The sequence below is a fragment of the Castanea sativa genome, chromosome 8, assembly GCF_040712315.1.
Source record: "Castanea sativa cultivar Marrone di Chiusa Pesio chromosome 8, ASM4071231v1".
NCBI classification, from domain to species: domain Eukaryota; kingdom Viridiplantae; phylum Streptophyta; class Magnoliopsida; order Fagales; family Fagaceae; genus Castanea; species Castanea sativa.
The window spans coordinates 26,367,880-26,392,423 of record NC_134020.1 but is presented as its reverse complement, the minus strand read 5'-3'; the positions used below and the strand labels follow the sequence as shown (position 1 = coordinate 26,392,423).

The 24,544-nt window shown below is 37.4% G+C and overlaps 2 protein-coding genes across 2 annotated transcripts; one reads left to right on the top strand and one right to left on the bottom strand.

Moving 5' to 3' along the window:
- The first annotated feature begins 8,799 nt into the window (after positions 1-8,799).
- On the top strand, positions 8,800-10,693 carry LOC142606961 (ENTH domain-containing protein C794.11c). Its single transcript, XM_075778342.1, has 4 exons — positions 8,800-9,204; positions 9,351-9,473; positions 9,572-9,733; positions 9,834-10,693. Exons 1-4 carry the CDS (start codon positions 9,062-9,064, stop codon positions 10,414-10,416), a joined length of 1,011 nt encoding a protein of 336 aa, XP_075634457.1. The 5' UTR covers positions 8,800-9,061; the 3' UTR covers positions 10,417-10,693.
- Positions 10,694-11,945: 1,252 nt separating this feature from the next.
- LOC142607542 (U-box domain-containing protein 33-like) lies at positions 11,946-21,116 on the bottom strand. Its single transcript, XM_075779080.1, has 7 exons — positions 20,677-21,116; positions 20,004-20,122; positions 17,558-17,667; positions 16,574-17,126; positions 15,427-15,975; positions 13,899-14,621; positions 11,946-12,508 (listed from the first exon to the last, which is right to left on the bottom strand). Exons 1-7 carry the CDS (start codon positions 20,999-21,001, stop codon positions 12,326-12,328), a joined length of 2,562 nt encoding a protein of 853 aa, XP_075635195.1. The 5' UTR covers positions 21,002-21,116; the 3' UTR covers positions 11,946-12,325.
- Between the last annotated feature and the right edge of the window lie 3,428 nt (positions 21,117-24,544).

Here is a 24,544-nt window from a genome sequence, read left to right as displayed (position 1 = left end):
GAGATTGGCGTTCTCGGCTACTAATAATGAGGCCGAGTATGAAACAGTCTTGGTGGGCATGAAGATGGTACGTAGGATGGGTGGAAAGGAAATCCATGTGTTCGGACTCTCAGTTAGTGGTCGGCCAAGTCATGGGGACCATGGAGGCTAGAGACCCCAGAATGCAGGAATATTTGGCCCAGGTCAAGCGTCAGCAAGCTGAATTTGACTCCTTCGTCTTAGCTCATATTTTTAGGAGTGGAAACACCCATGCAAATTCTTTGGCTACGTTAGCGACGTCCTCGGCTCAGGGTTTGCCCAGGATTATCCTCATGGAGGATTTGCTAGAGCCAACTCTTACCATTGTTAACGCAGTTCGCATTCATCTGATAAGGCCGGGACCTAGTTGGTTTGACCCGGTTATATCTTTTCTTAAGAATGACATCCTTCCTCAGGACAAATCTGAAGCAGATAAGATACGTCGAAAGGCGCCACGTTTCTAGTTGTCCGAGGACCAGAAACTGTACAAACAATCCTTCTCAGGACCGTACTTATTGTGTGTGCACCCTGAATCAACGGAAGCACTTCTAGAGGAACTGCATGAGGGGATTTGTGGAAGCCACACTGAAGGAAGGTCCTTAGCCCATAGAGCTCTGACTCAGGGTTATTGGTGGCCCAATATGCAGAGGGAGGCTCAGAATTATGCTCGAAAGTGTGATCAATGCCAGAGGTTCGCCCTTAATATTCATCAACCTGGAGGGGCTCTCAACCCTCTTTCCAGTCCTTGGCCTTTTGCACAATGGGGATTGGACATAGTGGGGCCGTTTTCGAGGGCTGCAGGAAATAAAAGATAGCTTCTCGTGGGGACAGACTATTTCACTAAATGGGTTGAGGCCGAGCCCCTAGCAAATATCAGGGACGTTGATTCCAAGAAATTCGTCTGGAAAAACATCGTCACTAGATTCGGTATTCCACACACACTTATCTCAGACAATGGCGTCCAATTCGACAGCAAGGCTTTTAGGAAATACTGTGGTGACATGGGCATCATAAATAGATACTCCACCCCAACTTATCCTCAGGGAAATGGGCAAGCCGAGGCTGTTAACAAGGTCATAGTTAGTGGGCTTAAGAAAAGGTTGGACGATGCGAAAGGCAGATGGGTAGAAGAACTCCCCCATGTTCTGTGGACGTATCGGACTACGCCGCGCAGGTCCACGGGAGAAACACCATTCTCTATGACTTATGGAGCCGAGGCGGTTATACCCCTGGAATCTAGTTTTCCCACTCTGAAGATGAGTTCTTTTAGCCCGGAGAATAACAATGGACTCCTGGAGAAAGGTCTTGATTTACTTGAGGAACGACGCGAGGCAGCTATGGTCCAAATGGCCTATTATCAACAGAAGCTAAAACGGGGATATGATGCCCACGTGAAGCTAAGGCCACTCGCACCTGGTGATCTTGTACTAGAAAAGTTGTGGGCACTTCTAAGAACCCAGCTTGGGGTAAGCTAGGTCCCAACTGGGAAGGCCCCTATCGCATTGTTTCAGTAGCAGGCATAGGGTCATATCGGCTAGCTGACTTAGATGAAAGAATTGTACCACGCCCATGGAATGTAAATAACCTTAGAAGGTATTATTATTAATAAAATGTGCTTTTGTTAGTTAACATTTCAAAGTTAAAAGTACCTCTGACGCTTGAAGTTACTATTCTTAAGAATTAAACAGAAACTTGGTTAAGTGTAGTCCTCGGACCACAAACCTTGTGGAAATTGATATCTTATCATTTGTTAAACAAAATCTTAGTTATGCTAGGTCCTCGGACCTCCTACTTTAGGGAAATTAACATTTGGAGTTACTATTCTTAAGAATCAAACAGAAACTTGGTTAAGTGTAGTCCTAGGACCACAAACCTTGTGAAAATTGATATCTTATCATTTGTTAAACAGAACCTTAGTTATGCCGGGTCCTCGGACCTCCTACTTTGGGGAAATTAACATTTGGAGTTACTATTCTTAAGAATCAAACAGAAACTTGGTTAAGTGTAGTCCTAGGACCATAAACCTTGTGGAAATTGATATCTTATCATTTGTTAAACAGAACCTTAGCTATGCCGGGTCCTCGGACCTCCTACTTTGGAGAAATTAACATTTGGAGTTACTATTCTTAAGAATCAAACAGAAACTTGGTTAAGTGTAGTCCTAGGACCACAAACCTTGTGGAAATTGATATCTTATCATTTGTTAAACAGAACCTTAGTTATGTCGGGTCCTCGGACCTCCTACTTTGGGGAAATTAACATTTGGAGTTACTATTCTTAAGAATCAAATAGAAACTTGGTTAAGTGTAGTCCTAGGACCACAAACCTTGTGGAAATTGATATCTTATCATTTGTTAAACAGAACCTTAGTTATGCTGGGTCCTCGGACCTCCTACTTTGGGGAAATTAACATTTGGAGTTACTATTCTTAAGAATCAAACAGAAACTTGGTTAAGTGTAGTCCTCGGACCACAAACCTTGTGGAAATTGATATCTTATCATTTGTTAAACAGAACCTTAGTTATGCCGGGTCCTCGGACCTCCTACTTTGGGGAAATTAACATTTGGAGTTACTATTCTTAAGAATCAAACAGAAACTTGGTTAAGTGTAGTCCTCGGACCACAAACCTTGTGGAAATTGATATCTTATCATTTGTTAAACAGAACCTTAGTTATACCGGGTCCTCGGACCTCCTACTTTGGGGAAATTAACATTTGGAGTTACTATTCTTAAGAATCAAATAGAAACTTGGTTAAGTGTAGTCCTTGGACCACAAACCTTGTGGAAATTGATATCTTATCATTTGTTAAACAGAACCTTAGTTATACCGGGTCCTCGGACCTCCTACTTTGGGGAAATTAACATTTGGAGTTACTATTCTTAAGAATCAAACAGAAACTTGGTTAAGTGTAGTCCTCGGACCACAAACCTTGTGAAAATTGATATCTTATCATTTGTTAAACAGAACCTTAGTTATGCCGGGTCCTCGGACCTCCTACTTTGGAAAAATTAACATTTGAAGTTACTATTCTTAAGAATCAAGCAGAAACTTGGTTAAGTATAGTCCTCGGACCACAAACCTTGTCACTGTTCTTAATATCTTGTCACTGTTCTTATTCTTATCACACGTTTTATGGAAATCAGTATCTCACCATTGATTAATTTGGATCTCAAGTTCCTCATTTTTAAGTGTTAAACAAATTTTTGTAAGGAATGGTCTTCGGACCTTACATCCTACTGAAAGCAATATGTCAGATTACAAAGGTTTAACCATCATGTGAGTTGTCTAACTGTGACATTATTTAATATCTAAATTAAGTTTTGTGGTTGTTTTGAAGTCATAGTTGTTTGCATGGTGGAGTTAGACTTATTTATTCTGTTTTCCCTTTAACTATTTGTTATTGAAAACTTTCATGGCAAGCACAAAAAGAATAAAGTAAAACAAAGACAACATGAACGAAAGTTGAATAAAAATGTTCTTCATTAATTATATACAAAAAAGGGGGAGGAGTACAAAAGGTTCTATCCTAGGCCTTAAGCTTGTGCAGGGGGGTCTTGGAGGGAGCTGCTGCCAGCCTCAGTACTCTTCAACTCCAGTTCAAAGGTGGAAAAAACTTGCTTCCCTTTGTCTATTTAAGGGACGAGGGGCTCTATGTCTTGAATTTGCTCCTTCTCGGCGCCATCACACTTGTCCTTCTCTTTATAGGAACCTTCAGGTTTTGTAGGATCAAGAACAAGTTCTTGCACCACAGGAGGAAGGGCAGGAGAGGCAGCAACAGGAGGGTCTTCAATTTCCTGTATGTCTAGGGGAAGCCAAATGTTCTCGGGCTTCCTCAGCTCGGAAGCTTGAGGAACCCCTGCTGCATTCATGGCCTCTCCCCAGACCTGCTGACAGTACTCTCGGCACAAGGCCGCAAAAGCCTCTATCAGCTGTTCTTGCGTTCTGGTCACCCCCTCCTGATAGCTGGCATTCTTCGCGGCCTCTAGTGCGTGCTTGTGGGCGCGAGCCTCCTCCTTCGCCCGCGTAAGCTCCTTTTCCAAGTCAGAGCGTGCCTGTTGGACTTGGGCAAGCTCGTCATCCTTTTGGCGAAGAAGCTTACGCTGCCCCTCCACTTGGCCCTCCATCGTCTTCAAGCTGGCCTTGTCACCATCTCTCTCTCTTTTCAAGTCAGCCAGCTGTGACGTGATCTTCCCGTTCTCTGCTAGGGCCTGGCCTAGGGACCTTTCTGCCTCTTGCCTTAGCTCTTGCTCCATCCCAGCGCGCTTCCGAGAATCCTCCACGAACTTCTCGGTCGCGAAAACTTCTTAGATGGACTGCAAAATTGCCAAGAGGTTAAATACGGTAAAGTGTTTACAAATAAATATAAAGTACGAGTGCGAGGTGGAACTTACCAGAGCTAAACCCCTTTTTAATGAGAGGAACAACTGCGGCTGGCCCATCTTCTCCAAGGTTTCCATGTCCTTGGGCAGCAGAAGAGGACGCTCCAACACCTCGGCCAAATGATGGGCGTGGCCTTGTTGGACTGCCCTAATGCTGGAGTGACAGGGAATGGGCGCACTGTCCAGTCTCAAGTCAGGAGACCAGGTAGCTGGTGCTCGGCGCACCTCGGCCACGTCTCTGATCTCCCCGCTTTCAACTGAGCGGGCTCGCCCTTTGCCCTTGTCCAACTTCTGCTGCTAGGCCGGCACGGGCTGTTTCATCTTCTTTTGTTTTTCACCTCCAGCCCCCTCGGCCTCCGCTTTCCTTTTCTTCTTGGGATCTTCGGCTGGAGGAGGAGGAGGTGGTGGTAAAGCCGGGGGAACCTGGGACCCCCTCGTCCCCTTCTTCGCCACTCGTGCGCCTCTTGCGGTCATAAGGCCCTTCAGCTCGTCCATCTCTTCTTCAATGGAGCTGTCGTCTGGACGCACAATCACTAGACCTTCTATCCCAGAGGCTTCGGCTGCTTCTTCTTCCTCGTCGGAAAGAACAACGAACGGGTTTCCGCGAGGTCGTGGGGAGTCCTCGAACTGAAATTGTTCTACCTCCTCGTCCAACGTGTTCGAAGAAGACACTTGCTCCTCTGGGACATCAATTGCCTGAGAGTGCACAGCGAGGGGAACTGCCGCTATGGGCTGTGTGTACAACACTGTGTGTGGGGCGTTAGGGATGTCGTGGTCGGCCAAAAAGTGGGGTCTGGCTACGTTAATTCTCCTACGCCTTCGGTCACCCGCGATTATTGCGTTCTCGATCTCCTAGAAGTCCGAGGAGATGGGATCGTACCCCAGAATCAAGTGGGCCGCCCTAAGTTGTAAGTCTCCGCTAACGAACACCTCGGAGCGTAGCACTCTATTCAAATCTGCAACGTTGCAGTGGCTTAAGTGTGGGCGCACGTTTTGCTTATCTGCAAAGAAAAACATCCAAATAAACAAACATGGTCAGATTCGTAGAACATATAATAAATTAAAGTTAGACGCTCAAGTAAATGCAAATGCACATGCCTAAATGATTTAGGGAGTTATGGAGGGGGAAGTTAAATCCTAAGGTGTCGCACCTGGATCTCCCCACTCAACTGGGCAGTGGGGGCCGTCGTGCTAGTTGCTAGAGACGATGAGGTAGTCATCCTTCATGCCTTTATTGGACTTGGGCAAACAGGAGATCAACCTAACTACGCTGGAGCGGGATTTGATGTAATAACCTACTCCAGTGAGTTTGTGGCATTCGTACATAAAGACAACATCATGCCACGTGAGGTTCAGACCCATTTGCTCGTTTAGAGCATCAACGCTTCCTAAGACCCTAAAAACGTTGGGAGCGCACTGATCGGGGCACAACCGGTGGTTGCGGAGGTACTCCCTGGTTACGGGTTTCATTGGGAGAGTCATCCCACCTTCTACGAAGGCGGCCATGGGGATGATGACCTCTCCGGTTTTCCTAGAACCGGCCACGGCTTCCGCCGGGCAGTATTTTAGACCTACGTCGCTGGGAATATAATATTTGCCTCTAAAACCTTCCATTCCAGCGGCGGTATCAACTAGACACTTAACTTTCCCATCGGAAAGGAACGAAAGGCTAAGTTCTAAGAGGGAGAATGGTTATAAGGGGAGCCGAGGACAGGGTCTGAGGAGAAAGGGTTAAGAAAAAAAGGAATAAGAACTTACAAATTTCAAGTTGTACGAATTTCCACGGATTTCTGCAGACAAAAGGTGATTACTAATGTTTTGATGGGATTAGCCTCTGAGGAAATAAATGAAAGCGCAGGTTCCCGAAGCGTCACGACGTGCGGGAAGCGGCCTCGAAATTGCATTTGTCCCGCCCAAATTTTCATGGAGTAACAAGGGCCGTTGGATGCTCATCTCACCGTTGAACGTGGGGGACAAGGTGTAACTTACAGTAATAAATGCGCACGTTTTTGAAAATAAAACCGCCAAGTGGCATCCTCTGGAACGCGAAACGATTTCCACACGTGCAGTTATTTACAAAACGTGTGGGGTAGGTCCTTGTTGAATCAAAACCCTATTTTTTCTTCTCGGATGATGAAAAATAGAGTTTTGAGGGGCTATTGTGGGGAGTAAAAGGACCCAAGTGGGCATATGGGCCTTTGGACTGTAGCATGGAGGGCCGACCTGCTCTAGAATTAAAATCTACGAATCGGCCCATACGTCGATGATCCAAGGATACAGCCGAGGGCGAGCTTCTCCTCGGACAGATCCAAGAGAACTCAAAACTTCATTATGAAGGTCAAGGCAACTCTGGAAAGACTAATGGTTAAAGGGGGACACCCTGAACCTTCTAGATGCACCAGTGTTGAAGAAAATATCAAGAGCAAAGGCTGCCACCTCCGCATTAAAGGCTCTGCACCTACCTCCCTGGCCGCATTAATGGGGAAGTGACCCCTGAACAGTAGGGCTGAAACTTCTAGTTACTGTCCAAAAAGTATCAGGGAAGGAAGTATTTAAGGGGGGTGAAGGCCAAAGAGGGAGAGGGATCGGTAACTAAGAAAGAAATTAAGAATTGTAATCTTCAAGGAAGAAAGAGAAATAGTAAAGAAATAGTCCTCGGCTCAAGTCCGAGGAGACCCATTTGCAATTATCATTCATTGTTTACAAGTGTTTGCTTATAAAAACCCGTTATCAAGTTCTCAGCACCTTTAATCTAGATTTCGAACCCACACTCTACAAATTTCATTATTTAAGGCTCATTGGGCCTGAGCCCATAACCTTTTTTGGGTCCAGGTGCAATTGTGCACTTACACAAACTATGTCCTTTTTTTTTTTATAATAACCCAAGCTAATATCAATGATTCAATAGCACCACTACGATTCTTCATTCCCATGCGTAAGTATTGGTTACATACTAGTATATATAAAACCAAAGCTTAGAGAAAATTTGATTAGAATCAAAATTAGATTTTGCCTTTGCTAGCTTTTCATACAAATTAAATTGTTTAAATTTTTGTTGTTTGAACTAATGAGTATATTTTTTATATTGTTTCTATTTAGATATTTTGTATGTGAAGATCTTGAACGTAACAAACTGCAATTAAGCTAAACGATTCCATGTACCTATCCCCATTCAATTTAGTAGATACTATTGAAACAATTTATTCTTTTATTTTGTGTTGTATTTAGTAGAATTTCATGGACACTGATAGCAAATTGATATTGTATATGTAGTGTCCAATAGTGATTTTCAAAATTATATACATAACAGCAGTGTAATGAGAAACTTGGCGTAAAAAATATCATTAAAATTGTAAGGAAAAATCATTTTAGTACCTTCAAATGTCCTAGTTAAACTAATGTCCTATATATTTAATAACATAAACTAACATCAATAGCACTGCTACAATTCAAATGTCCTGTGGGTAAACACAGAATACATCCTACTAAGTTGTAATTAAAGCCATTATGAACATCACTTCTATTATACGTCACTTATAACAGGTTATATTAGTAATGGTGAAAATTTTTGTCCCTAGATTTATTGTTTTAAGAATACCAATAAAAAGTATAAATCTGACTTCTTCAATATCACCAAGAGTCTTGTAACTCAACTTGTACTTTTTAGTATTTCCAATAGAGTCGTCTATGGTTCCAATTCACTTTCTTCCAACTTTGGGACTATTTTTATTTTAAATTTTCATCTCACCAAAATAATAATAACTAGCTTCATCATGTGCGGAGCACGTGCGATGATACTCTTTTTTTATATTGAGTTTAATGTAATTTTACAAATGAATGAATTTTTAAGAAACTAAAATTTAGGATTTAAAATGTAGCAAACTGCTGGGTTTAGTGTGTAATAGTTCTTAGGGAAAAAAAAGTGTATTAAACATGTATGAGATATAATTAAATAGAGAGTGTGTTAATTTTTGAGAAAAGAGTTTCTCAAGTAGTTTTTTTTTAAATTTTTTTGAATTACAATTTTAATCCAATTTTTTATTTTTTAAGAATAAAGATTATCTAATTAGATTAGGGGTATTTTTGACTTTTTTTAAAATCATATCTAATTTTCTGAATCTTCTTAATATATAGAGATAAAATGAGTCTCTCATGAAATAAAATAAAAAGATAAAATGGATCACATGCTAATCGTATTTTTAAATTTATTTTCGTGGAAGTAAACGTACTTACTTGGAATTAGTAATCGGTCATTTCAAATTCAAACCGAAACATCCGCTGTCAAGCTGACTATAGAGATGTTGACATAACATCATTCTTAAATTTTAAACTCCGAAGACTATAAGGACTAATTAGATCTTTACACACCATCAATCCAAAATGACCCACAAATTTTTTTTCCTGCCCAAAAATCACTCAAAATTTCTTCCCTTTGAAATCTTCGCCTGATTTTGGAGACTATCATTGAATTTGTCATTTTATTTGTTTCTTACTTATACATCTGCAAAGCAAAACATTGTTTGAATTATGGATATTAGCCTAATATATTAGGCGATGGTTTTGTTGTATCAGTGGATTAGTTGTGCCTTTTTGTTTTTTCAACTCTACCCTCTTCTAAGAATATAATCTAGCAAAACTTTCCAAATCTTGTTCAATTTAGAAATGTCTATCTTAAGCAAAAACACTAGCAGCAACACGATGGGCACGTCCTCTTTCCATGAATTGAAAAAGCAAGCTTCTTTCTTTTTCAAGGAGAAGATCAAGACTGCTAGATTAGCTCTCACAGATGTCACAACCGCACAGTTGTAAGTTTGTTATCAGTTATACAATTTTGTCATGCGGTTTTGGTTTTATGGTTTGACCATTTGATGTTGGAACTAGTTATTTGTTTTGGTTTCTGATATGGGTGTCTTTCTAGTTTCTAATGATGCTTTTGATGTTTAATTTGCAGGATGACAGAAGAAGCTACGAGTGGAAATCCATGGGCGCCAGACATGCCTACCTTGGGATCAATTTCAAAGGCTGCTTTTGAACTAGAAGATTATACAAGAATTGTAGAAATTCTGCACAAAAGGTTCAGAGTTTTTTGTTTTTGTTTTTGTCTTCCTTATTTGCCAATTTGATATGCAAGAAACAGTGATGTGGATTGGTGACTTTACAATTATGCATCAGATTCCTGAAGTTTGAAAGAAAGAATTGGAGGGTCTCTTATAATTCCCTGATTGTAATTGAGCATTTGTTGACTCAAGGACCAGAGAGTGTTGCAGGAGAGTTTCGAAGTGACAAAGATGTTATAAGTGAAATGGAAAGCTTTCAGTATATAGATGAGAAAGGGTTTGTAAATCTAGCTTAGTTTTTCGACCTGTCTTTGCTTTTATGTTAGCACTGTATATAGTTGTAATGTAATAAGATCTAAATACTTATATATATGCAGATTTAATTGGGGCCTCACTGTTAGAAAAAAAGCTGAAAGAATATTGAAGCTGCTTGAGAAAGGCCCTCTTCTCAAAGAAGAAAGAGACCGAGCTCGGAAGCTAACAAGAGGGATTCAAGGTTTTGGGAGCTTTAGCCATCAGCCATCTTCAGCAGAAAGTGTTCTAAGAGAATCACCATATTTCACAACATTTGGAAGGTCTAATTCTCAGTTCAACAGTCAAGAAAATCAGGAAAACCAGTTTTCAAACTCAAACAGAGGGTTGTGCAAAGAAGTTCAAAGATCACAGCAAAGCCATCAGGTTGTAATAATGCTTGAGTCTAGTAACAACATAGAGAATGAGAAATCTTTGGACAGTTTGTGCAATACCAAGGTGCTTGAGAAGGCTGAAACTCAGACTAGTTTCAAAGAAAATACGGCTCCTGACAAGGAAGAGTTGCACATATGGAACCCCACAGGGGAGTCTAACCCACTTCTGGATGATAAGAAAGATGAATCCAGGATTGAGATGTCCATGGAAGAAGATCATCCCTTCAATGAGACTCAGAATCAAACCACAGCCTCACTGCTTTTGAAGATTTGATTGAAATATTGTTGTAATCTATAATCAGTTAACTAGCTGACCTTTGGCTGTTCTGATTATTGTGTATTTGAGTACTATATTTGGGGCAAGACTTTCATCCAATGCATTGTTGATGGACAGTATACGAGATTGACATTTAGTAAATTTTTGGCATGAGTTGTATTCATGTCGCATCAAGTACTCCAATGCAATGGACACAAGCCAAACCCCTATATTTGTACTCTATAATAATATTTAAGGAATGTTAAAATTCTATGATGCATGGTAAAGTGAAAAAGAGACAATGTTATTAAGTTCTTTGGAACACTCATCAAGCTATTTTGATAAGAGTAAACATTTTCTCCTTCCTTTCAAATGATAAGATTTTTAGCCATGATGTTTAATTTGTGATGGTTTTACTCTTATAAAAATAAAATAAAAAGTTATTAAGCTCTTTGGAACACTCATCAAGCTATTTTGATAAGAATAAGTATTTTCTCCTTCCTTTCAAATGAACGTATTTCTAGCCATGATGTTTAATTTGTGATGTGACTACTATACTAAGTCCATATAAGAAATTTATTAGAAATCCCAATGGCATTTTTTATTAGGGTGGTTATTTATCTGCTTCCTTGTATATCTTGTTGCATTAGTAACGAATAACACCATCACCAACAACAACCAAGCTTTAATCTTAACATTTTAAGATTTGTTACATCTTAACATTTCAAGTTGTTTTTGTAAATTAATACAACTTAAAAATCCATTTAAGACATAATGCCTTTGATTCAAAATGGGCAATCTAAATGTAATACTAGCTATCAAATGACACAAATTTGTTGAAACATCCTATTAGGATATTACCGTAGTCTCATCACCTCACCCCTCTCCCCAAATATTGCTAAAAATGCATTTATTTTTTTTAGAGGCTAAAAATGCATTTATGAACCCAATATTGGCCTAGGATTGAAAGTCAACTTCAATTTCAGCCCTTGGTTCAAAAAAGTTTTTAAAAAATAAATAAATAAAAAGGTTGAACTTTTCCTATCCAAAGGCTCTCGGCCAAATTTTTTTTTTTTTTTGAGAGATAATTACAACATGCTGCTAACCCCACAACTCGAACCCTTTCCCCCTAAACCCCCAAGCACTTTGTACATGGAGAGGTGTTAATTCAACTACAAGGCTTTTTGCAGCTCTCAACCAAATCTTAATCCCTGGGACTATTGATTATTTATTCATAATATTAATCTCATTACATGACCTAATTAATTCAATGAAACACTCGAGTCATTTTATTTTCATTATTTAACTCTTCAACAAAACGAAAAACTAGTGGGACTCCTTATACATACGAAGGAGTTCCATCACTTTTATTATGCCTTCATCATACTTTTTAAAATTTCAACGTTCTCCTTCAAGCACTACTGTATTTGAAAATTATATCAACTAATATGTAAAAGTCACTTCAAAAATGAGCCGTTTCATACATTTTTGTTTGTGAGTTTAAATATTGGCCAATTAAAAGATTAACAAATCTAACCTCACCTCCATATACAATTCTGTTTACTCATCACAATTTTGGTTGCTTTCACAATATATAAAATGGAATCTAGCTCATTGGCCATTGTGTTGCATAGACAACAACACAAAGCATTAGGAACCACACTCTTATTACATTATCTACAGCGGTAAAGCAGGGATGCATTACAATGAATCACTAAACAAATATAATAAAAGATGCTACATAAATACTTATATTAAGTGGTACAAAGGTTTTTTTTTTTTTCTCTCTTGATTGGTATGTTGCACATGCTCCTAGTGGGTCTTGCATGCACAACCTCACTCTCCACCTAACACTTACACGGAGAGGAATTGCCAGTTGAGCTAGAACTCATTAACAAAGGTTCTCTCAACATTAACAAAGGTTCTCTCAACATTTGCAAAGCCAATCCTGTATAGCAAGCCTCAGAGCATTATTAGGAGTAAGATGCAAGTGACTTAATTTCAGATTGGTCATGGGAGAAGTATCATGCCCATTTTCCAACCATCCACGCAATGCTTCCCCTTCGTAAGTGAACCCATCTGCTGCCACCTGCGGGTCATGCATTATTTCCTGAAAGCAACCCATTACACATGTAAGCCACACGTTTTATAAGACTGATATAAGACCAACTATGCTCTATGGTACTTGGTGCGGAAAGTGCAGAGAGATATCTATTTCAATTTAGTTTATTTAATTTTGGAGTCAATTATATTTTTTATTAGCCAATTGCATTTTATTTTAGGTCTTAGCAATTTATGAGGTTTATTAGTATGGTTATTTAATTTTCTAAAGACAAGGGTACTTTCGCAATTCAAAAATTAGGTTTCTTGTGTCAATTAAAATTAAGGTTTCATATGTCAATCAGAATTAGGGTTTACGAAAGAACCTTATTAATGAAAAGATAAGGGGGTGTCACTTGAGAATTGAGATTGTTAGGTTATATGTAAAAGGAGAGCAACTAAGGCACTAGTGAGGAAGAATGATTTTATTTAAGTCGAGGGAGCAAAAAATGGTAAAAGAATACCTAAAATAACATTAGTATAAGTAATAGGGAAAAAGAAAGAAAAACATGTTAATTAAGGAGATGAAAAAGAGTGATTTTTAATAGGATAAAATGGTTGAAAAGACTATGATTAGTCATTTTGAATATCCTTAATTGATCCCAAAGTTTCAGGACTAAGATTTAGTTGTTGTATACACGTGTAATATTTGTCTCAACACTTCCTGCAATGGGCAGATCCAAGTCATCCATTTTATAGAGTTCTCCTTGAGACTCATGAGTCCCATATGGGATTTTTATAATGTGTCCAATGTGAACAATATGTTGTTGGGGATGCTTTTCTTTCTAATTATATCTTCAACCCATGGCAGTTTGACTTTTTAGCTTTCATGGAGTTGTAGGATTTAAATAATCATTCTCTTGGTGGAACTCTGCACTCACGAGACAATAAACTAGCCAAGTAAAGCACAGCTTAGCTCAGCATGGTTGAACCCTATTTTAAGCCCAAGTTGAGCTTGAGCACTACCTGTACACTAGTAGTTTTCTTGGCCGACCAAGAATCTTGCTTGGTTCAGATTTTGCAAAGCTATTTACACTAACTCCGATTGATAAGCATCATAAGGTGATTGAAAACATGTCTAAGGCTACAGCACCCTATATTCAAGACCCAGGCAAGTTGACTGTCGAGCCCCAGTACATCTAGGCTTTGGCAACCAAGCTTGGAGTTCCAGCTTGTTCCTCCAATTATAAATAAGGGTGAGCTCATGGGTCCTTTCAGATTAGGTGTTAGAGTCTGTCATGTTTACCTTTTTTTAATCATTTAAAAAAAAAAAAAAAGCAGCTTTGTCTTTCAGCCTCAGCTTATTGGTTCATCAGCCAACATAAATATAAAGGTCCATCACTAATTACTATATTGGTACCATTCCTCAACTCAAGTTCTACATGAGAAGCATCAATTACCTGAAGTATAGGGCACAAGAAATAAGATGGCACTGGTCGCTCTTCGGAGACATGCAACTGCTCTAGTTCCCTCACTAGAGAAGGTGTCATTTCTGGTCTATCCCTGCCGCTCAATTGACAACATTGCAGTCCCAGGTCTACCAACCGCCTTGCCACAAATGTAGGCCATTCTCCTGCTGATGAATCCAAAATTGATGACAATTTCCCACAGGAATCTGCCTTACGCACCTCAGCTGCCAACCCAGCTGGAAGCCTTCCTGTGAGTAGCTGCAGAATGATCAGCCCAAAGGAGTAAATGTCAGATTTGGGTGTCAGCACTCCAATTCTCTGAAACTCGGGATCTGTATACGTAAAAGCACCCTTGGGCTCCGTGCTCCGGCGGAAACTGGGGCAATGAAGGTTCTCCTCAGTTACTAGCCTGCAAATCCCAAACTCACATATCTTGCAGCTTAGATCAGCATCTAGGAGTACATTGTCAGGTTTCAGATCACCATGGACGATCTTTTCTGGTTGGGAAGAGTGCAAGAAGCAAAGGGCACTAGAGATTTCAGCAATGATACGTGTTCGGGTATTCCATAGCAAGGGAGGATTATTGCTTTTTCGGAAAAGGTGGTTTTGGAGGCTCCCATTGGGCAAGTACTCATATACAAGAGACCAGGCTTCTGGGCATGCACCAAGCAACGTCACCAGATGAGGATGCTGGAGTTTTCCAAGAACTTGAACCTGCATGCACAAAAACAAAGGTTATTTCAAAAAGAATGAAAGGTATGGTATACTAGACAGTAGGCATCTAAACAAAGTAAGAAAAATATAAGTACCAACTCACTGCTAAATGTTGCCCTAGTTTTTTCCTTCAGGGGGGCATCTAGCTTAATTTATTTGTTTCTTAGAATAAAGTTCATGGACACATGATCACACATCTCATAACACTCATTTGGATAATCTGGAAAAGAAAAAGTAGGTATTTAGAAGGATCCATACAGGGGAGTCCAATTGAGAGGCCTTTTCTTGTACACACACCCCTGTGGCACACACAGCTTATCCAGATATTTAAAGCAGTATTTTAACAACCTGGCAAACTGACACATTATACATATTGGCCCTGAAATTTTAAAAGGTTTATCATCAGCCCCAGCAGTGTGGTGTGGCATAGATACTTAGAACCACTTAAGTCTCAAAGTATTTGGAAATCCCCTATAGTTGCCTCTCTGATAATAAACTCCACCCCTTTAATAAAGAGGGAGTTCTCTATGAGAAAAGAAAACTATGGGAGGAGGCAACTTACTTATAAACCTTCAACAGAAAGTTGTAGAAAAAATAGGGAATAGAGCACAAAAAGCGCAGTATGGCATTAGAAATTGGAGGCACCGTATCTATTTGAAAGTTCAAATGAATCAAATCAACACTTAAGCTTGCATGGTAGTTCAACATAATGCATAAAAGCATCCCTAAGTTTTAAAAGTCTACAAGAGTCTCAATAACTATTTTAGTAGAGCGAAATAGAGAGAGGAGAGAAAAGGAGCTTTACCTCTTGTTGAAACTCTGATGGTCCTTGCATGCTATGAGGGTTGAACTTCCTTATAGCAACAGTTCTACCCAACATTTCCCCCTTGTAAACAGAACCATATCCTCCCTGCCCAAGCTTGAAGCTCTCAGAAAAATTGCATGAAGCAGTTTGCAGATCTGACAATGAAAATACTGCTAACTCAGGCAATTCATCAACAAAGCCAATGAGCCCATTGCAGTTAGTAGCTCCAGCTTGTCCACGTCTCCACCTTTCAAGCCAGCGCAGGGCTTCCGTTTTCTGATGACGGATCCTCTGCTTCTCCTGCCGTAGAGTTGAAATGGATGCCTGAATCAAATTTAGTTCTCCAACTGCTTCATCACACCTACGGTTTGCTTCCTGTGCACGACTATCTAGAAGAGCAACATTTCTCATGGTTCTTTGTAGCTCTCTAGTTACTTGTTCTCTTTCTTCCAATACCTTTTCTTGTTCTTGTATTGTTGTTCTCAGTGCATCCTCACCCTCCTTCCTCAGCTTAACTTCATGTGCATGGGCAGATTCAAAGACTTTGATCTGAGGACATAAAAAAATCTGAGGTTGAAAGATGACTCACAAGATTCTAAGTCAATAACAGGTTATTATTTGTAGTGTATATTTTCATCATCATTTGAATGCACTGCCAAACCTTTAAATAAGTGATAAAATCCTAGCGTATTCTTGTCCTAGAAAGTTTGCGGCACAATTTTTCTCACTTGCCAGAATCCATGTTGTTAGTTTGGATAGGTCCAATTGTATCCCATGGACCCAACGGGCTATGGACACCCCCCCCCCCCCAAAAAAAAAAAAAAAATCATGCGAGCATGTAAATATTATTATAATCTTTTGTTCTTTTCCTATTCTTTTCAAGTAATGCTTTAAAAGACGTAATAGATGGAACTTTATACTTCACACCAAGCAAAAATCAGTACAGTTTTCAATTTCTTATACTAAAAAGGAACATAATTATGTTTGTAAATAACAGGAAAATGAACACATTCATAGTTTATTTTATCACACGCTATAAACTAAAAGCCTTTCCCAAAATCTATTTTGCCACCGTAACTCTTAGGAACCGTGATATTGTAAATTGCAAATCCCTACAATGAAGAATGGACATCAAGCTCATGCTTACCTTGCTGATAGCTTCAATAGCTTCCATTTCCAATTTTTTACGCTTCATTATTTCTGAAAACACCTCATTCATTGATGCCTCAGCTTCTATCTTGGCTTCTGTTAGCAGGTCATACAAGCTCATTTCCTCAACCCTTGGATCAGAAATTGCAGAGACCATTCTCTCAGGAGAACTATTTTCAAAACTGGTGCTTGTAGATGGTGGAGAAAATGAACTCTGGAGATTGTGAGGGAAGTGGGATAAGACGGGCAATGAAGGCTCTTCAACATGAACATAATTGCTGCTTCCAGCAAAATGTGTAAATTTACCAGAAAAGAATGAAACACATTCTGGATGGATTGCATTACTTTTACTGTATTGAAAAGATTTGGATCTCAAAGTTTCTGCAGTTGTAATCTCAGGTTGACTAGATGGAGACAAAGCATTTGGGACTTCAGAAGCTTCTCTCGTCCACATATGTTTCCCTTTCTTGACAAACCATATTTCACAGAATGAGGGAGCATTTTTGGCAGCATAATTTGCCTTTCTGGAGCTCTTTTTCACCTTCACGCAACTGTTCAAAACCGTTAGAATGGAAGAACAGAATACACTCACACACACACAATTTCAACCAGCCAACTAGCAGAAACTATAATGAAAAGGACACAACACATGGGAACAGAGTATAGAGAAATCCCAGTGTACAGAAGAGCAACTGTTGAGAAAACAGAAAAGAAACTCACTAATACGTTCTGGTAAGTCGCATCTCTAACATGCCCACGTTTGTTTGTATGGTATGAAAAAGCAAAAGAATCCAAGTTGAACATTTTTTTTTAGGGAAAAAAAATCTGTTACTATAATCTGAGTAATACACACACCAAAACTATATATGTGTAGCTCTAAAAAACTATATATATATATATATATATATATCATTTAGAAGATTAGAAAATATGATAATTAGAGTTCCATAGAGGACAATGATATGACAGATGGACCACTTACGTTTCAGGCACAGCCCCCATCACAAGCTTCCTAATACCATTTACGTTCACCAGATCTACAATTCCTTTCTGAACTTGGTCAGCTTCTATTGTAACAAAGCTTGCTTTCACCTATAAAGTAAGCAAGATGAGTCCAGTAAATAATTGACTCAGTAAGGAAAGAAAATCAAATATTCTTGACCTAAGAATTTATAATTTCACATCAGTTTCAGTTATTAAGAAATTCTCATTTTTGGAAATGCAGAAGATAGAACTGACCATATAAAATGAGGAGGGTTACAACTAAAAAACTGTAGAGTATAGAGCAAAGCTGTCAATGCCATAGCAAAGGCCATTTCTATATATATATATGGTTAGAAGTTAGAAAACATGAAATTTTAAGAGTCCTTATAAATGCAAACCCATTCCCAGCCCAATATGCTAGCCCAATAAAATAATGACCATGTGGCCCTAATCAATCTTGGTATCTAACTTTATAATAAAAATGATACTTAATTACACTTTCGACTTAAAGTTTGGAATTGTTTTCATTTTTATTTTTTTTAGTTTGAGATTTTTTATTTTGGTCCACCACGTTGGATTATGTTTTTAAAATTCCCTTTTGTCCATCTTCGCGACTAATATATCCACTAACAGAGAGAGGAAACTGCATCATTTTGTTGGCACTTAATGGCCAGATCAATCACAAAGATAAAAAGGACCATTTGGAAAACATAATCAAACTTGGTGGACCAAAATGAACAATCTCAAACTTTAAGGATGAAAAGTGTAAAAATGATTACAGATGACCTATGGGAGAAAGTCAGAAAAGACCAAGAAGAAGAAAACAAAGAAGAAGAAGAAGAAGAAGAAGAAGGTATGTCATTAGCGGAGAGAGGAGAAAGAAGAAAAGAATTAGCACTGTAGCAGATATGAAATATGTGCAGTCCCAGATTGTATTACAGGCCAGAACCACAAAAACACACCAGAATAACTGGTACAAGCTGAAATAGGCCAGTAATTAAAATTGAAATGTTTCAGGATGGCTTAACTGTAACTGTTTAGTAACCAGTATAAAAATTTTCGATAGTACCAGCCAATACAGTAAAGTATGAAATCAAAACTTTGGCATAGATTGTCTTTTTTTGAGCTTTCTCTTTTTGGATAAACTTTCCTACTAAATTATCGTTACTACTATAATTGGAGTAGCCCTCTTTGGTGTCCAGTTTACAAATGCCTAAAAAAAAAAGGCAAAAAAACTAAAATTCGTAAAAATATTGGCACATTTTAAAGGAATGCTTAACATGCTTTATAATTGAAAACCAATCAAATTATAACTGCCAACTGCCCATGATTTAGCAAATTCTCCAACTATTGCTCACTACATGGCTTGGAAATTAATTTTTGAAATCCAAACACATCTTATTTAAAACTGCTCTGAACCACTATCCTAAAATTTGACTTTCATTATGATTGGAATACATGCAATAACAACAACGAAGCCTTAGTCCCAAATTTTTGGGGTTGGCTATAGATCCTAAATAGATTAGTTAGGGTCTGCCACATGTATTCTTTTCCTTCATTATATTCTATCTGAAATTATACACTTTGTTACTCTCTTAATTGATTTGTCCTTTTTATTTCTTCCACTAATGTTATTTTTTGATTCTTACCTTTTTTTTTTGTTCCCTCAAATCAACTCACTCTTTCTTATCGGTGTATTAATCACTCACCTTTGAATATGACCAAACCATCTCAAGCAACTCTCCCTCATCTTTTCATCAATAGGGGAAACCCCTATCTTTAAGAGGATTTCTTCATTTTGAATCCTTTCATTTGGTGTATTTCTACTTATCCATCTTAATATTTTTAGTTACGTTTATTTTATGAATACGTTTATCCTATGATTCACACCCTCTAAATCTCTCTATCTTTATGAATTATTGATTTTGAAAATCTCGCTCTTTTGTATCTCCTGACCGTCCAATCTTACTGCTGATTTTTCTATGTTTTTACTTTTACTAAATTTACATTCTCTGTGCTTTGTTTTAAACCTACTTAATTGAAACCCTTTAGATTCTAGTGCGTCTTGCCAAATTTCTAACTTGGCATTAACTCCACTTCTACTTTCATCCAGGAAAAGCATATACCAAGGAAAAACCACAACTTGAGAAACAAAATTTAGATTAATGCAGCAACTTTTGACACTAACAATCAACATCAAGAGTATTACTGCTTCATCAAACTCCAAGAAAACTCAAATTATTATAAAGCTAATTTTGCCTCATACACAGAAGGCTATACACTTTTATGATGGTAGACTGCAAAGAGAAGTGGTGAAAAAAGAAGAATCACAAAGAGTTGATGGAACAATCACAATACAGATGATTCCAATCAAATTAAATTTCTGCATGGAAACTGCATAAAATCATTAATTACAATAACAGTAAGCACAGAGAGATAAACACCTTTTCTGCATTGCAAAGGCTCACGTAAGATTCTAAGAGCTTCACTGTCTGTGCCCATTCCTCCTTTCTATACGCAGCCACTACTTCACCACTTGCTTGACTTGCCGGTAATTTTCCCACTGCACGAAATTTGTGATTCAAAAAAACAATTTAGCTTACTCAAGATGCTAAGACAATGACGGAAAGTAAAAGAAATTGATATGATGAATCTCAATCTTCATCCAAATTTGCACAAAACATAATATCTCAGCCAGTGTACTAACAAAATCTCAGAAAAGAAAAGGAAAGTAATCACATCTCATATCTTCGTTATTAATTATTACTACTGTTTTTTTTTTAACACCCACTTGACAAAGCAAAAACTTTTTATGCAAACTTAACTGACATATCCTCAACAAAGTATACCCTAACTAAAATTCCCCCACAAATATATCAGAATTTCAAGGAACATTTTTAAATTCAGCAAAAGCTCAAAAACCTGAGTTAAACGCACCCATATACTTAAAAGTTAAAACAATTACACACAGCACAAGAATTTCAATCAAACCCCACAATTTCTAAAACATAAACCAAACGCACCCACAAGAATTTCTGTCAAACATTTGAAAATCCAACACAAAATTCAGAGACCCATTGACGAAAAACAATGAAGAAGCAAGTCAAAGAGACTTACAAAGTGTAGGAATCTGATGAGATGGCTGATGAACATGAAGAACACAAATTTCTTGGTCCCTAAAGTGCTTGCAAGACCATTGAAGCAAAGCCACAGCTCGCTCCATAGACTTACCGACCGCCACATGTACTTTTTCATGATCTCTTGCTTCTTCTTCTTCTTCTCTATGATCTCCTGCTTCCTCTAGAATATTTGGAAGCTGAGGTTGTGAGCTCATCTCCGGGTGAAACCCGTACCCGAAGTTAGACCCGGAAGAAGGGAACCCGTACAAGGTGTTGGTGCCTATGCCGTGATGAGGTGGGTGCGATGGCTGCAATAGCTCCATTTCTCTCCGGAGAGCCCGGCAGCAGACACGGAGAGAGAGAGAGAGAGAGCGTTGTCAAAGCGGTAAGCGTATCAAAAGGTGAGATTCTTTGGAATCATAGAATTTTTTTTTTTCTTAAGTATTGTTGTTTTGCTTCTGCTTTTTAAGGTGGCTGGAGGCTTGACTTTTGCTGTGACTCGATAACGTCAAGAGAGACTTGTTTGGATTTTAATTTTTGCTTTTTGCTTTTAGGGATGTTGGAAATGGGATATTTTTGCAAAGAAAAAGTTCACTTCAAAAATGCCAAAAAGCTTTTATAACTATAGGGATTGTAGCTTTTTTTTTAAAGCGGAAGATAGAATATGAGGTAGCTTTGTTGGTGTTTTTTTTTTTTTTTTTCTTTTTGAGAGAGTTTCAACTTATGACGTCCACTCCTGATGATAGTTCTTTATTATCAAATCAAGACACCAATCAGTTTTTGGTGTAAGTGGGGATTAAACCCCAGTCTTTTATACAACCATCAGAGACTTTACCAGTTGAGCTAACTAGAACCCACTTGTTGGTGTTAGTTATATGGTAAAGTTTTTCTTATGGTCAAGTAAATAACATACTTTCGCCACACACACACACAAAAAAAAAAAAAAAAGTAAATAACATAGGTTTGAATTTTGGTTATATTGAAAAGAAACTCATATGGGTTTCAGTTAAACTAACTGACAAAATTTTTTATGGTGGAATAAGAGTTTTGGGATTCAATTTCCACCTACACCAAAAATCGATTAGTATTTTGGTTTGATAATAAAGAACACGGTTATCAACGAACACTATAGGTTCAAACTCTATAATAATAATAAAATGTGTTTTAATCTGATAATAAAAAGCAATTATCATACAAAGTACGCCATAAGTTTTATAACCTAACACATCTATTACAAAAACATAGGTAAGGTTTTTTGGTGTAGGTAAGATTCAATTATTTTCTTATTAATTAAATTAACTAGATTCGCAATTATAAAAAATTTAGAAGTAACTTAAAGTGATTGGTTAATATTTTAAAATTATACTAGTGGATGAGGATTATTTTATTGATATAAACGCATATGGATGGATCTTGAATCAATAGTATATTGATTGTATACGGATATTTTCTAACACAAGTTAACCAATTTAGATTTTATACTGTTAAATGGGTGTTGGAAGCTAGCATAACAACGTGCATCTCGGTCCTACAATCTAGACCTGGCTAACTTGAAGAATAAGTGGATTCTCATTTCTCATTTTTAATTGCCATCTATGCACGAAATCATATAAATCACAAAAGAGATTGGGCAGTTCAATCTCAAACAAGTAAGTTATAATTTATTGTATTAACTAGTTGTTTGATTAATGTATTATATATATAAAAATAATACAACAAATGACAGGTGAGTCAATAATATATATGTATATATATCATTTAGTAAGAAAGCATGATGGGAATGAACTAGTCATTGGAATGAGAGACATGTTGGAGGATATTAAGACAAGGATCATAACAAGTTTAAAAGTTATGGTTTTACTTTACAAACGAGAGTATTAACAAAATTCTTTCAAGGGAAATCTTAGGGATAGTTTTTTTTTTTTAAGTGTTATATGAAATTAAAAAAAAAAATTAAAATTCTTTAGTGTTACTTTAAGGTCTTAACTTAATTTAAAGCTTTCATATGTTGTAGTTCATTAGGGCAAGGTCCTTACCATTTTATACTCTCCACTATTCAACAAAGGGGGTGGTTTGATGTCAAGAGTCATCACTTCATGAACTATTATTCCTACAAGTGCAAAAGTTATAGGTTCGAGTAATGGCAAGTCTCATTATCGTGTGAATAATCACACGTCATGCATGAGTTAGGTTTAAGTGAGCAAAAGGTAACGACCCAACGTGCAAGCCTCCTATATTTCTTGCATTAAAAATAAAGTATCTCCAAGCAACTCCTTAGTTAATTAGAAGTCTAAGAGCAACCGCATCAACTCTTCTAAAAGATTTCGTTTATTTTACACAAAAAACCTACTTTTTCTATTTTACATCATCATTTTTATAAAACACACACATCAGTTTATCTATTATACACTATATTTTATATAAATAATAATTTTATGAGTTAGAGAGAGTAAGGGGAAGAGAGAATGTGAGGGGAGAGAAATAATACTAAAATAATATATAGAATAGCTATAGTAATCGTGCATATATGCATGATTACTATAACACTTGTACATTTATACACAATTTTACACCCACTGATATGAGTATTTTTTTTTAATCAAAATGTGTAAAATAAGCTACAAAGAGCTTATGTGGTTGCTCTAATAAGTAGGAGCAATCTAAATTTACGTGTTGATGATTAATTCAATTGCCCTTTTTTTTGCTCATAGTTCTACTAAGCTAGAGGCTTTAGAGTAGTTCCTCATCTCAATATCTATTCACTCTCTTATAGATAATCCTATTTTCGATTCATTGGTCAATATAAATCAAGTAGCCTAATGTAAAACATCTAATTAACTATATCTAAATTTTGCCTTCTTTTTAAAATATGCATCATGATAAATGAGGAACTTGTGAAAATGAAGGGGAGGTGACAAGCAATAAAGAAATATCAAAAGCGATATCATTTTTATTCGTCTAATAATTGGCTAATTCCACCTGATTGTGTATTAAATAAATTTAAATTTAACGGCTAATTACCAATGAAAAAGTGCGCGTGGACCTGATTGGCAAAACGCGTGGTAGTGCGTGAATACGAATGTTACTAGTGGGCAGTGACCAATGAATAGGGCGCGTTTGGATGATCCTTTAAAATTGAACTGCCCCTATCAAACTTTTTCACGGCTGACTTCAGGGACTCGTTAGGTAAGAAGAAAAAAGTGTGTTGACTTAAGGGTATTTGGGTTTGGGAAATATATGGTAGAAAATTATTTAAGACTTGAGGGTCCACCAAATTTATTTAAGACTCAAGGTGCTTGTATTAGACTTGATTAGGTGTGTTTCTTAGTTCGAGTCTTACTATTTACGCTTTGAAAAAAAAATTTTGGGTCAGCCTTTACCCCTACATGGGCCCACCTGGCGTGAAAAATGATTAGTCTCTGGTTGCAAGCTTTAAAGAAGCATGGTGGGAAACCAAAAAATATATATATATATATATTCTTATTCCTATAATTTATCAAATATAATTTCAATCAAGGACATATAAACTTTACAATGTTAATTTTATCATTACTTTTTTCTATGCCTCGAATCAAATAGTTATAATGAAAATTTATTATTTTTTCAAACTTTTTTTTCCTTATAATTCAATTGTTTTTTATATAGAAAAAACTTACAAAAGCATTAATATAGCCCTTCTATATAGTTTTCTTTTAATCCAATTTTTACAATAAGTGTGAGAATTTAGAAGTAATATTAATAGTAAATGGAAAGGGAGATTTGACTCTTAATTTTACTTATAAAAGAGACCAAATAATGTTGCTACGCTACAAGTTTATAAAGTTGTTGGTATTTTTTTTCCTTTTTTATTCGTCTCAGATTTTCAT

Bases quoted from the DNA above. Each gene is read 5' to 3' on its own strand.
- LOC142606961 (XM_075778342.1), top strand. From the start codon at position 9,062: ATGTCTATCTTAAGCAAAAACACTAGCAGCAACACGATGGGCACGTCC. The intron at 9,205-9,350 runs GTAAGTTTGTTA...TTTAATTTGCAG, and splicing joins GATGTCACAACCGCACAGTT to GATGACAGAAGAAGCTACGA. The intron at 9,734-9,833 runs GTTTGTAAATCT...ATATATATGCAG, and splicing joins CAGTATATAGATGAGAAAGG to ATTTAATTGGGGCCTCACTG.
- LOC142607542 (XM_075779080.1), bottom strand. From the start codon at position 21,001: ATGGAGCTATTGCAGCCATCGCACCCACCTCATCACGGCATAGGCACC. The intron at 15,976-16,573 runs GTAAGCATGAGC...TTATGTCCTCAG, and splicing joins CTATTGAAGCTATCAGCAAG to ATCAAAGTCTTTGAATCTGC. The intron at 14,622-15,426 runs GTAAAGCTCCTT...TTGTGCATGCAG, and splicing joins CATCAGAGTTTCAACAAGAG to GTTCAAGTTCTTGGAAAACT.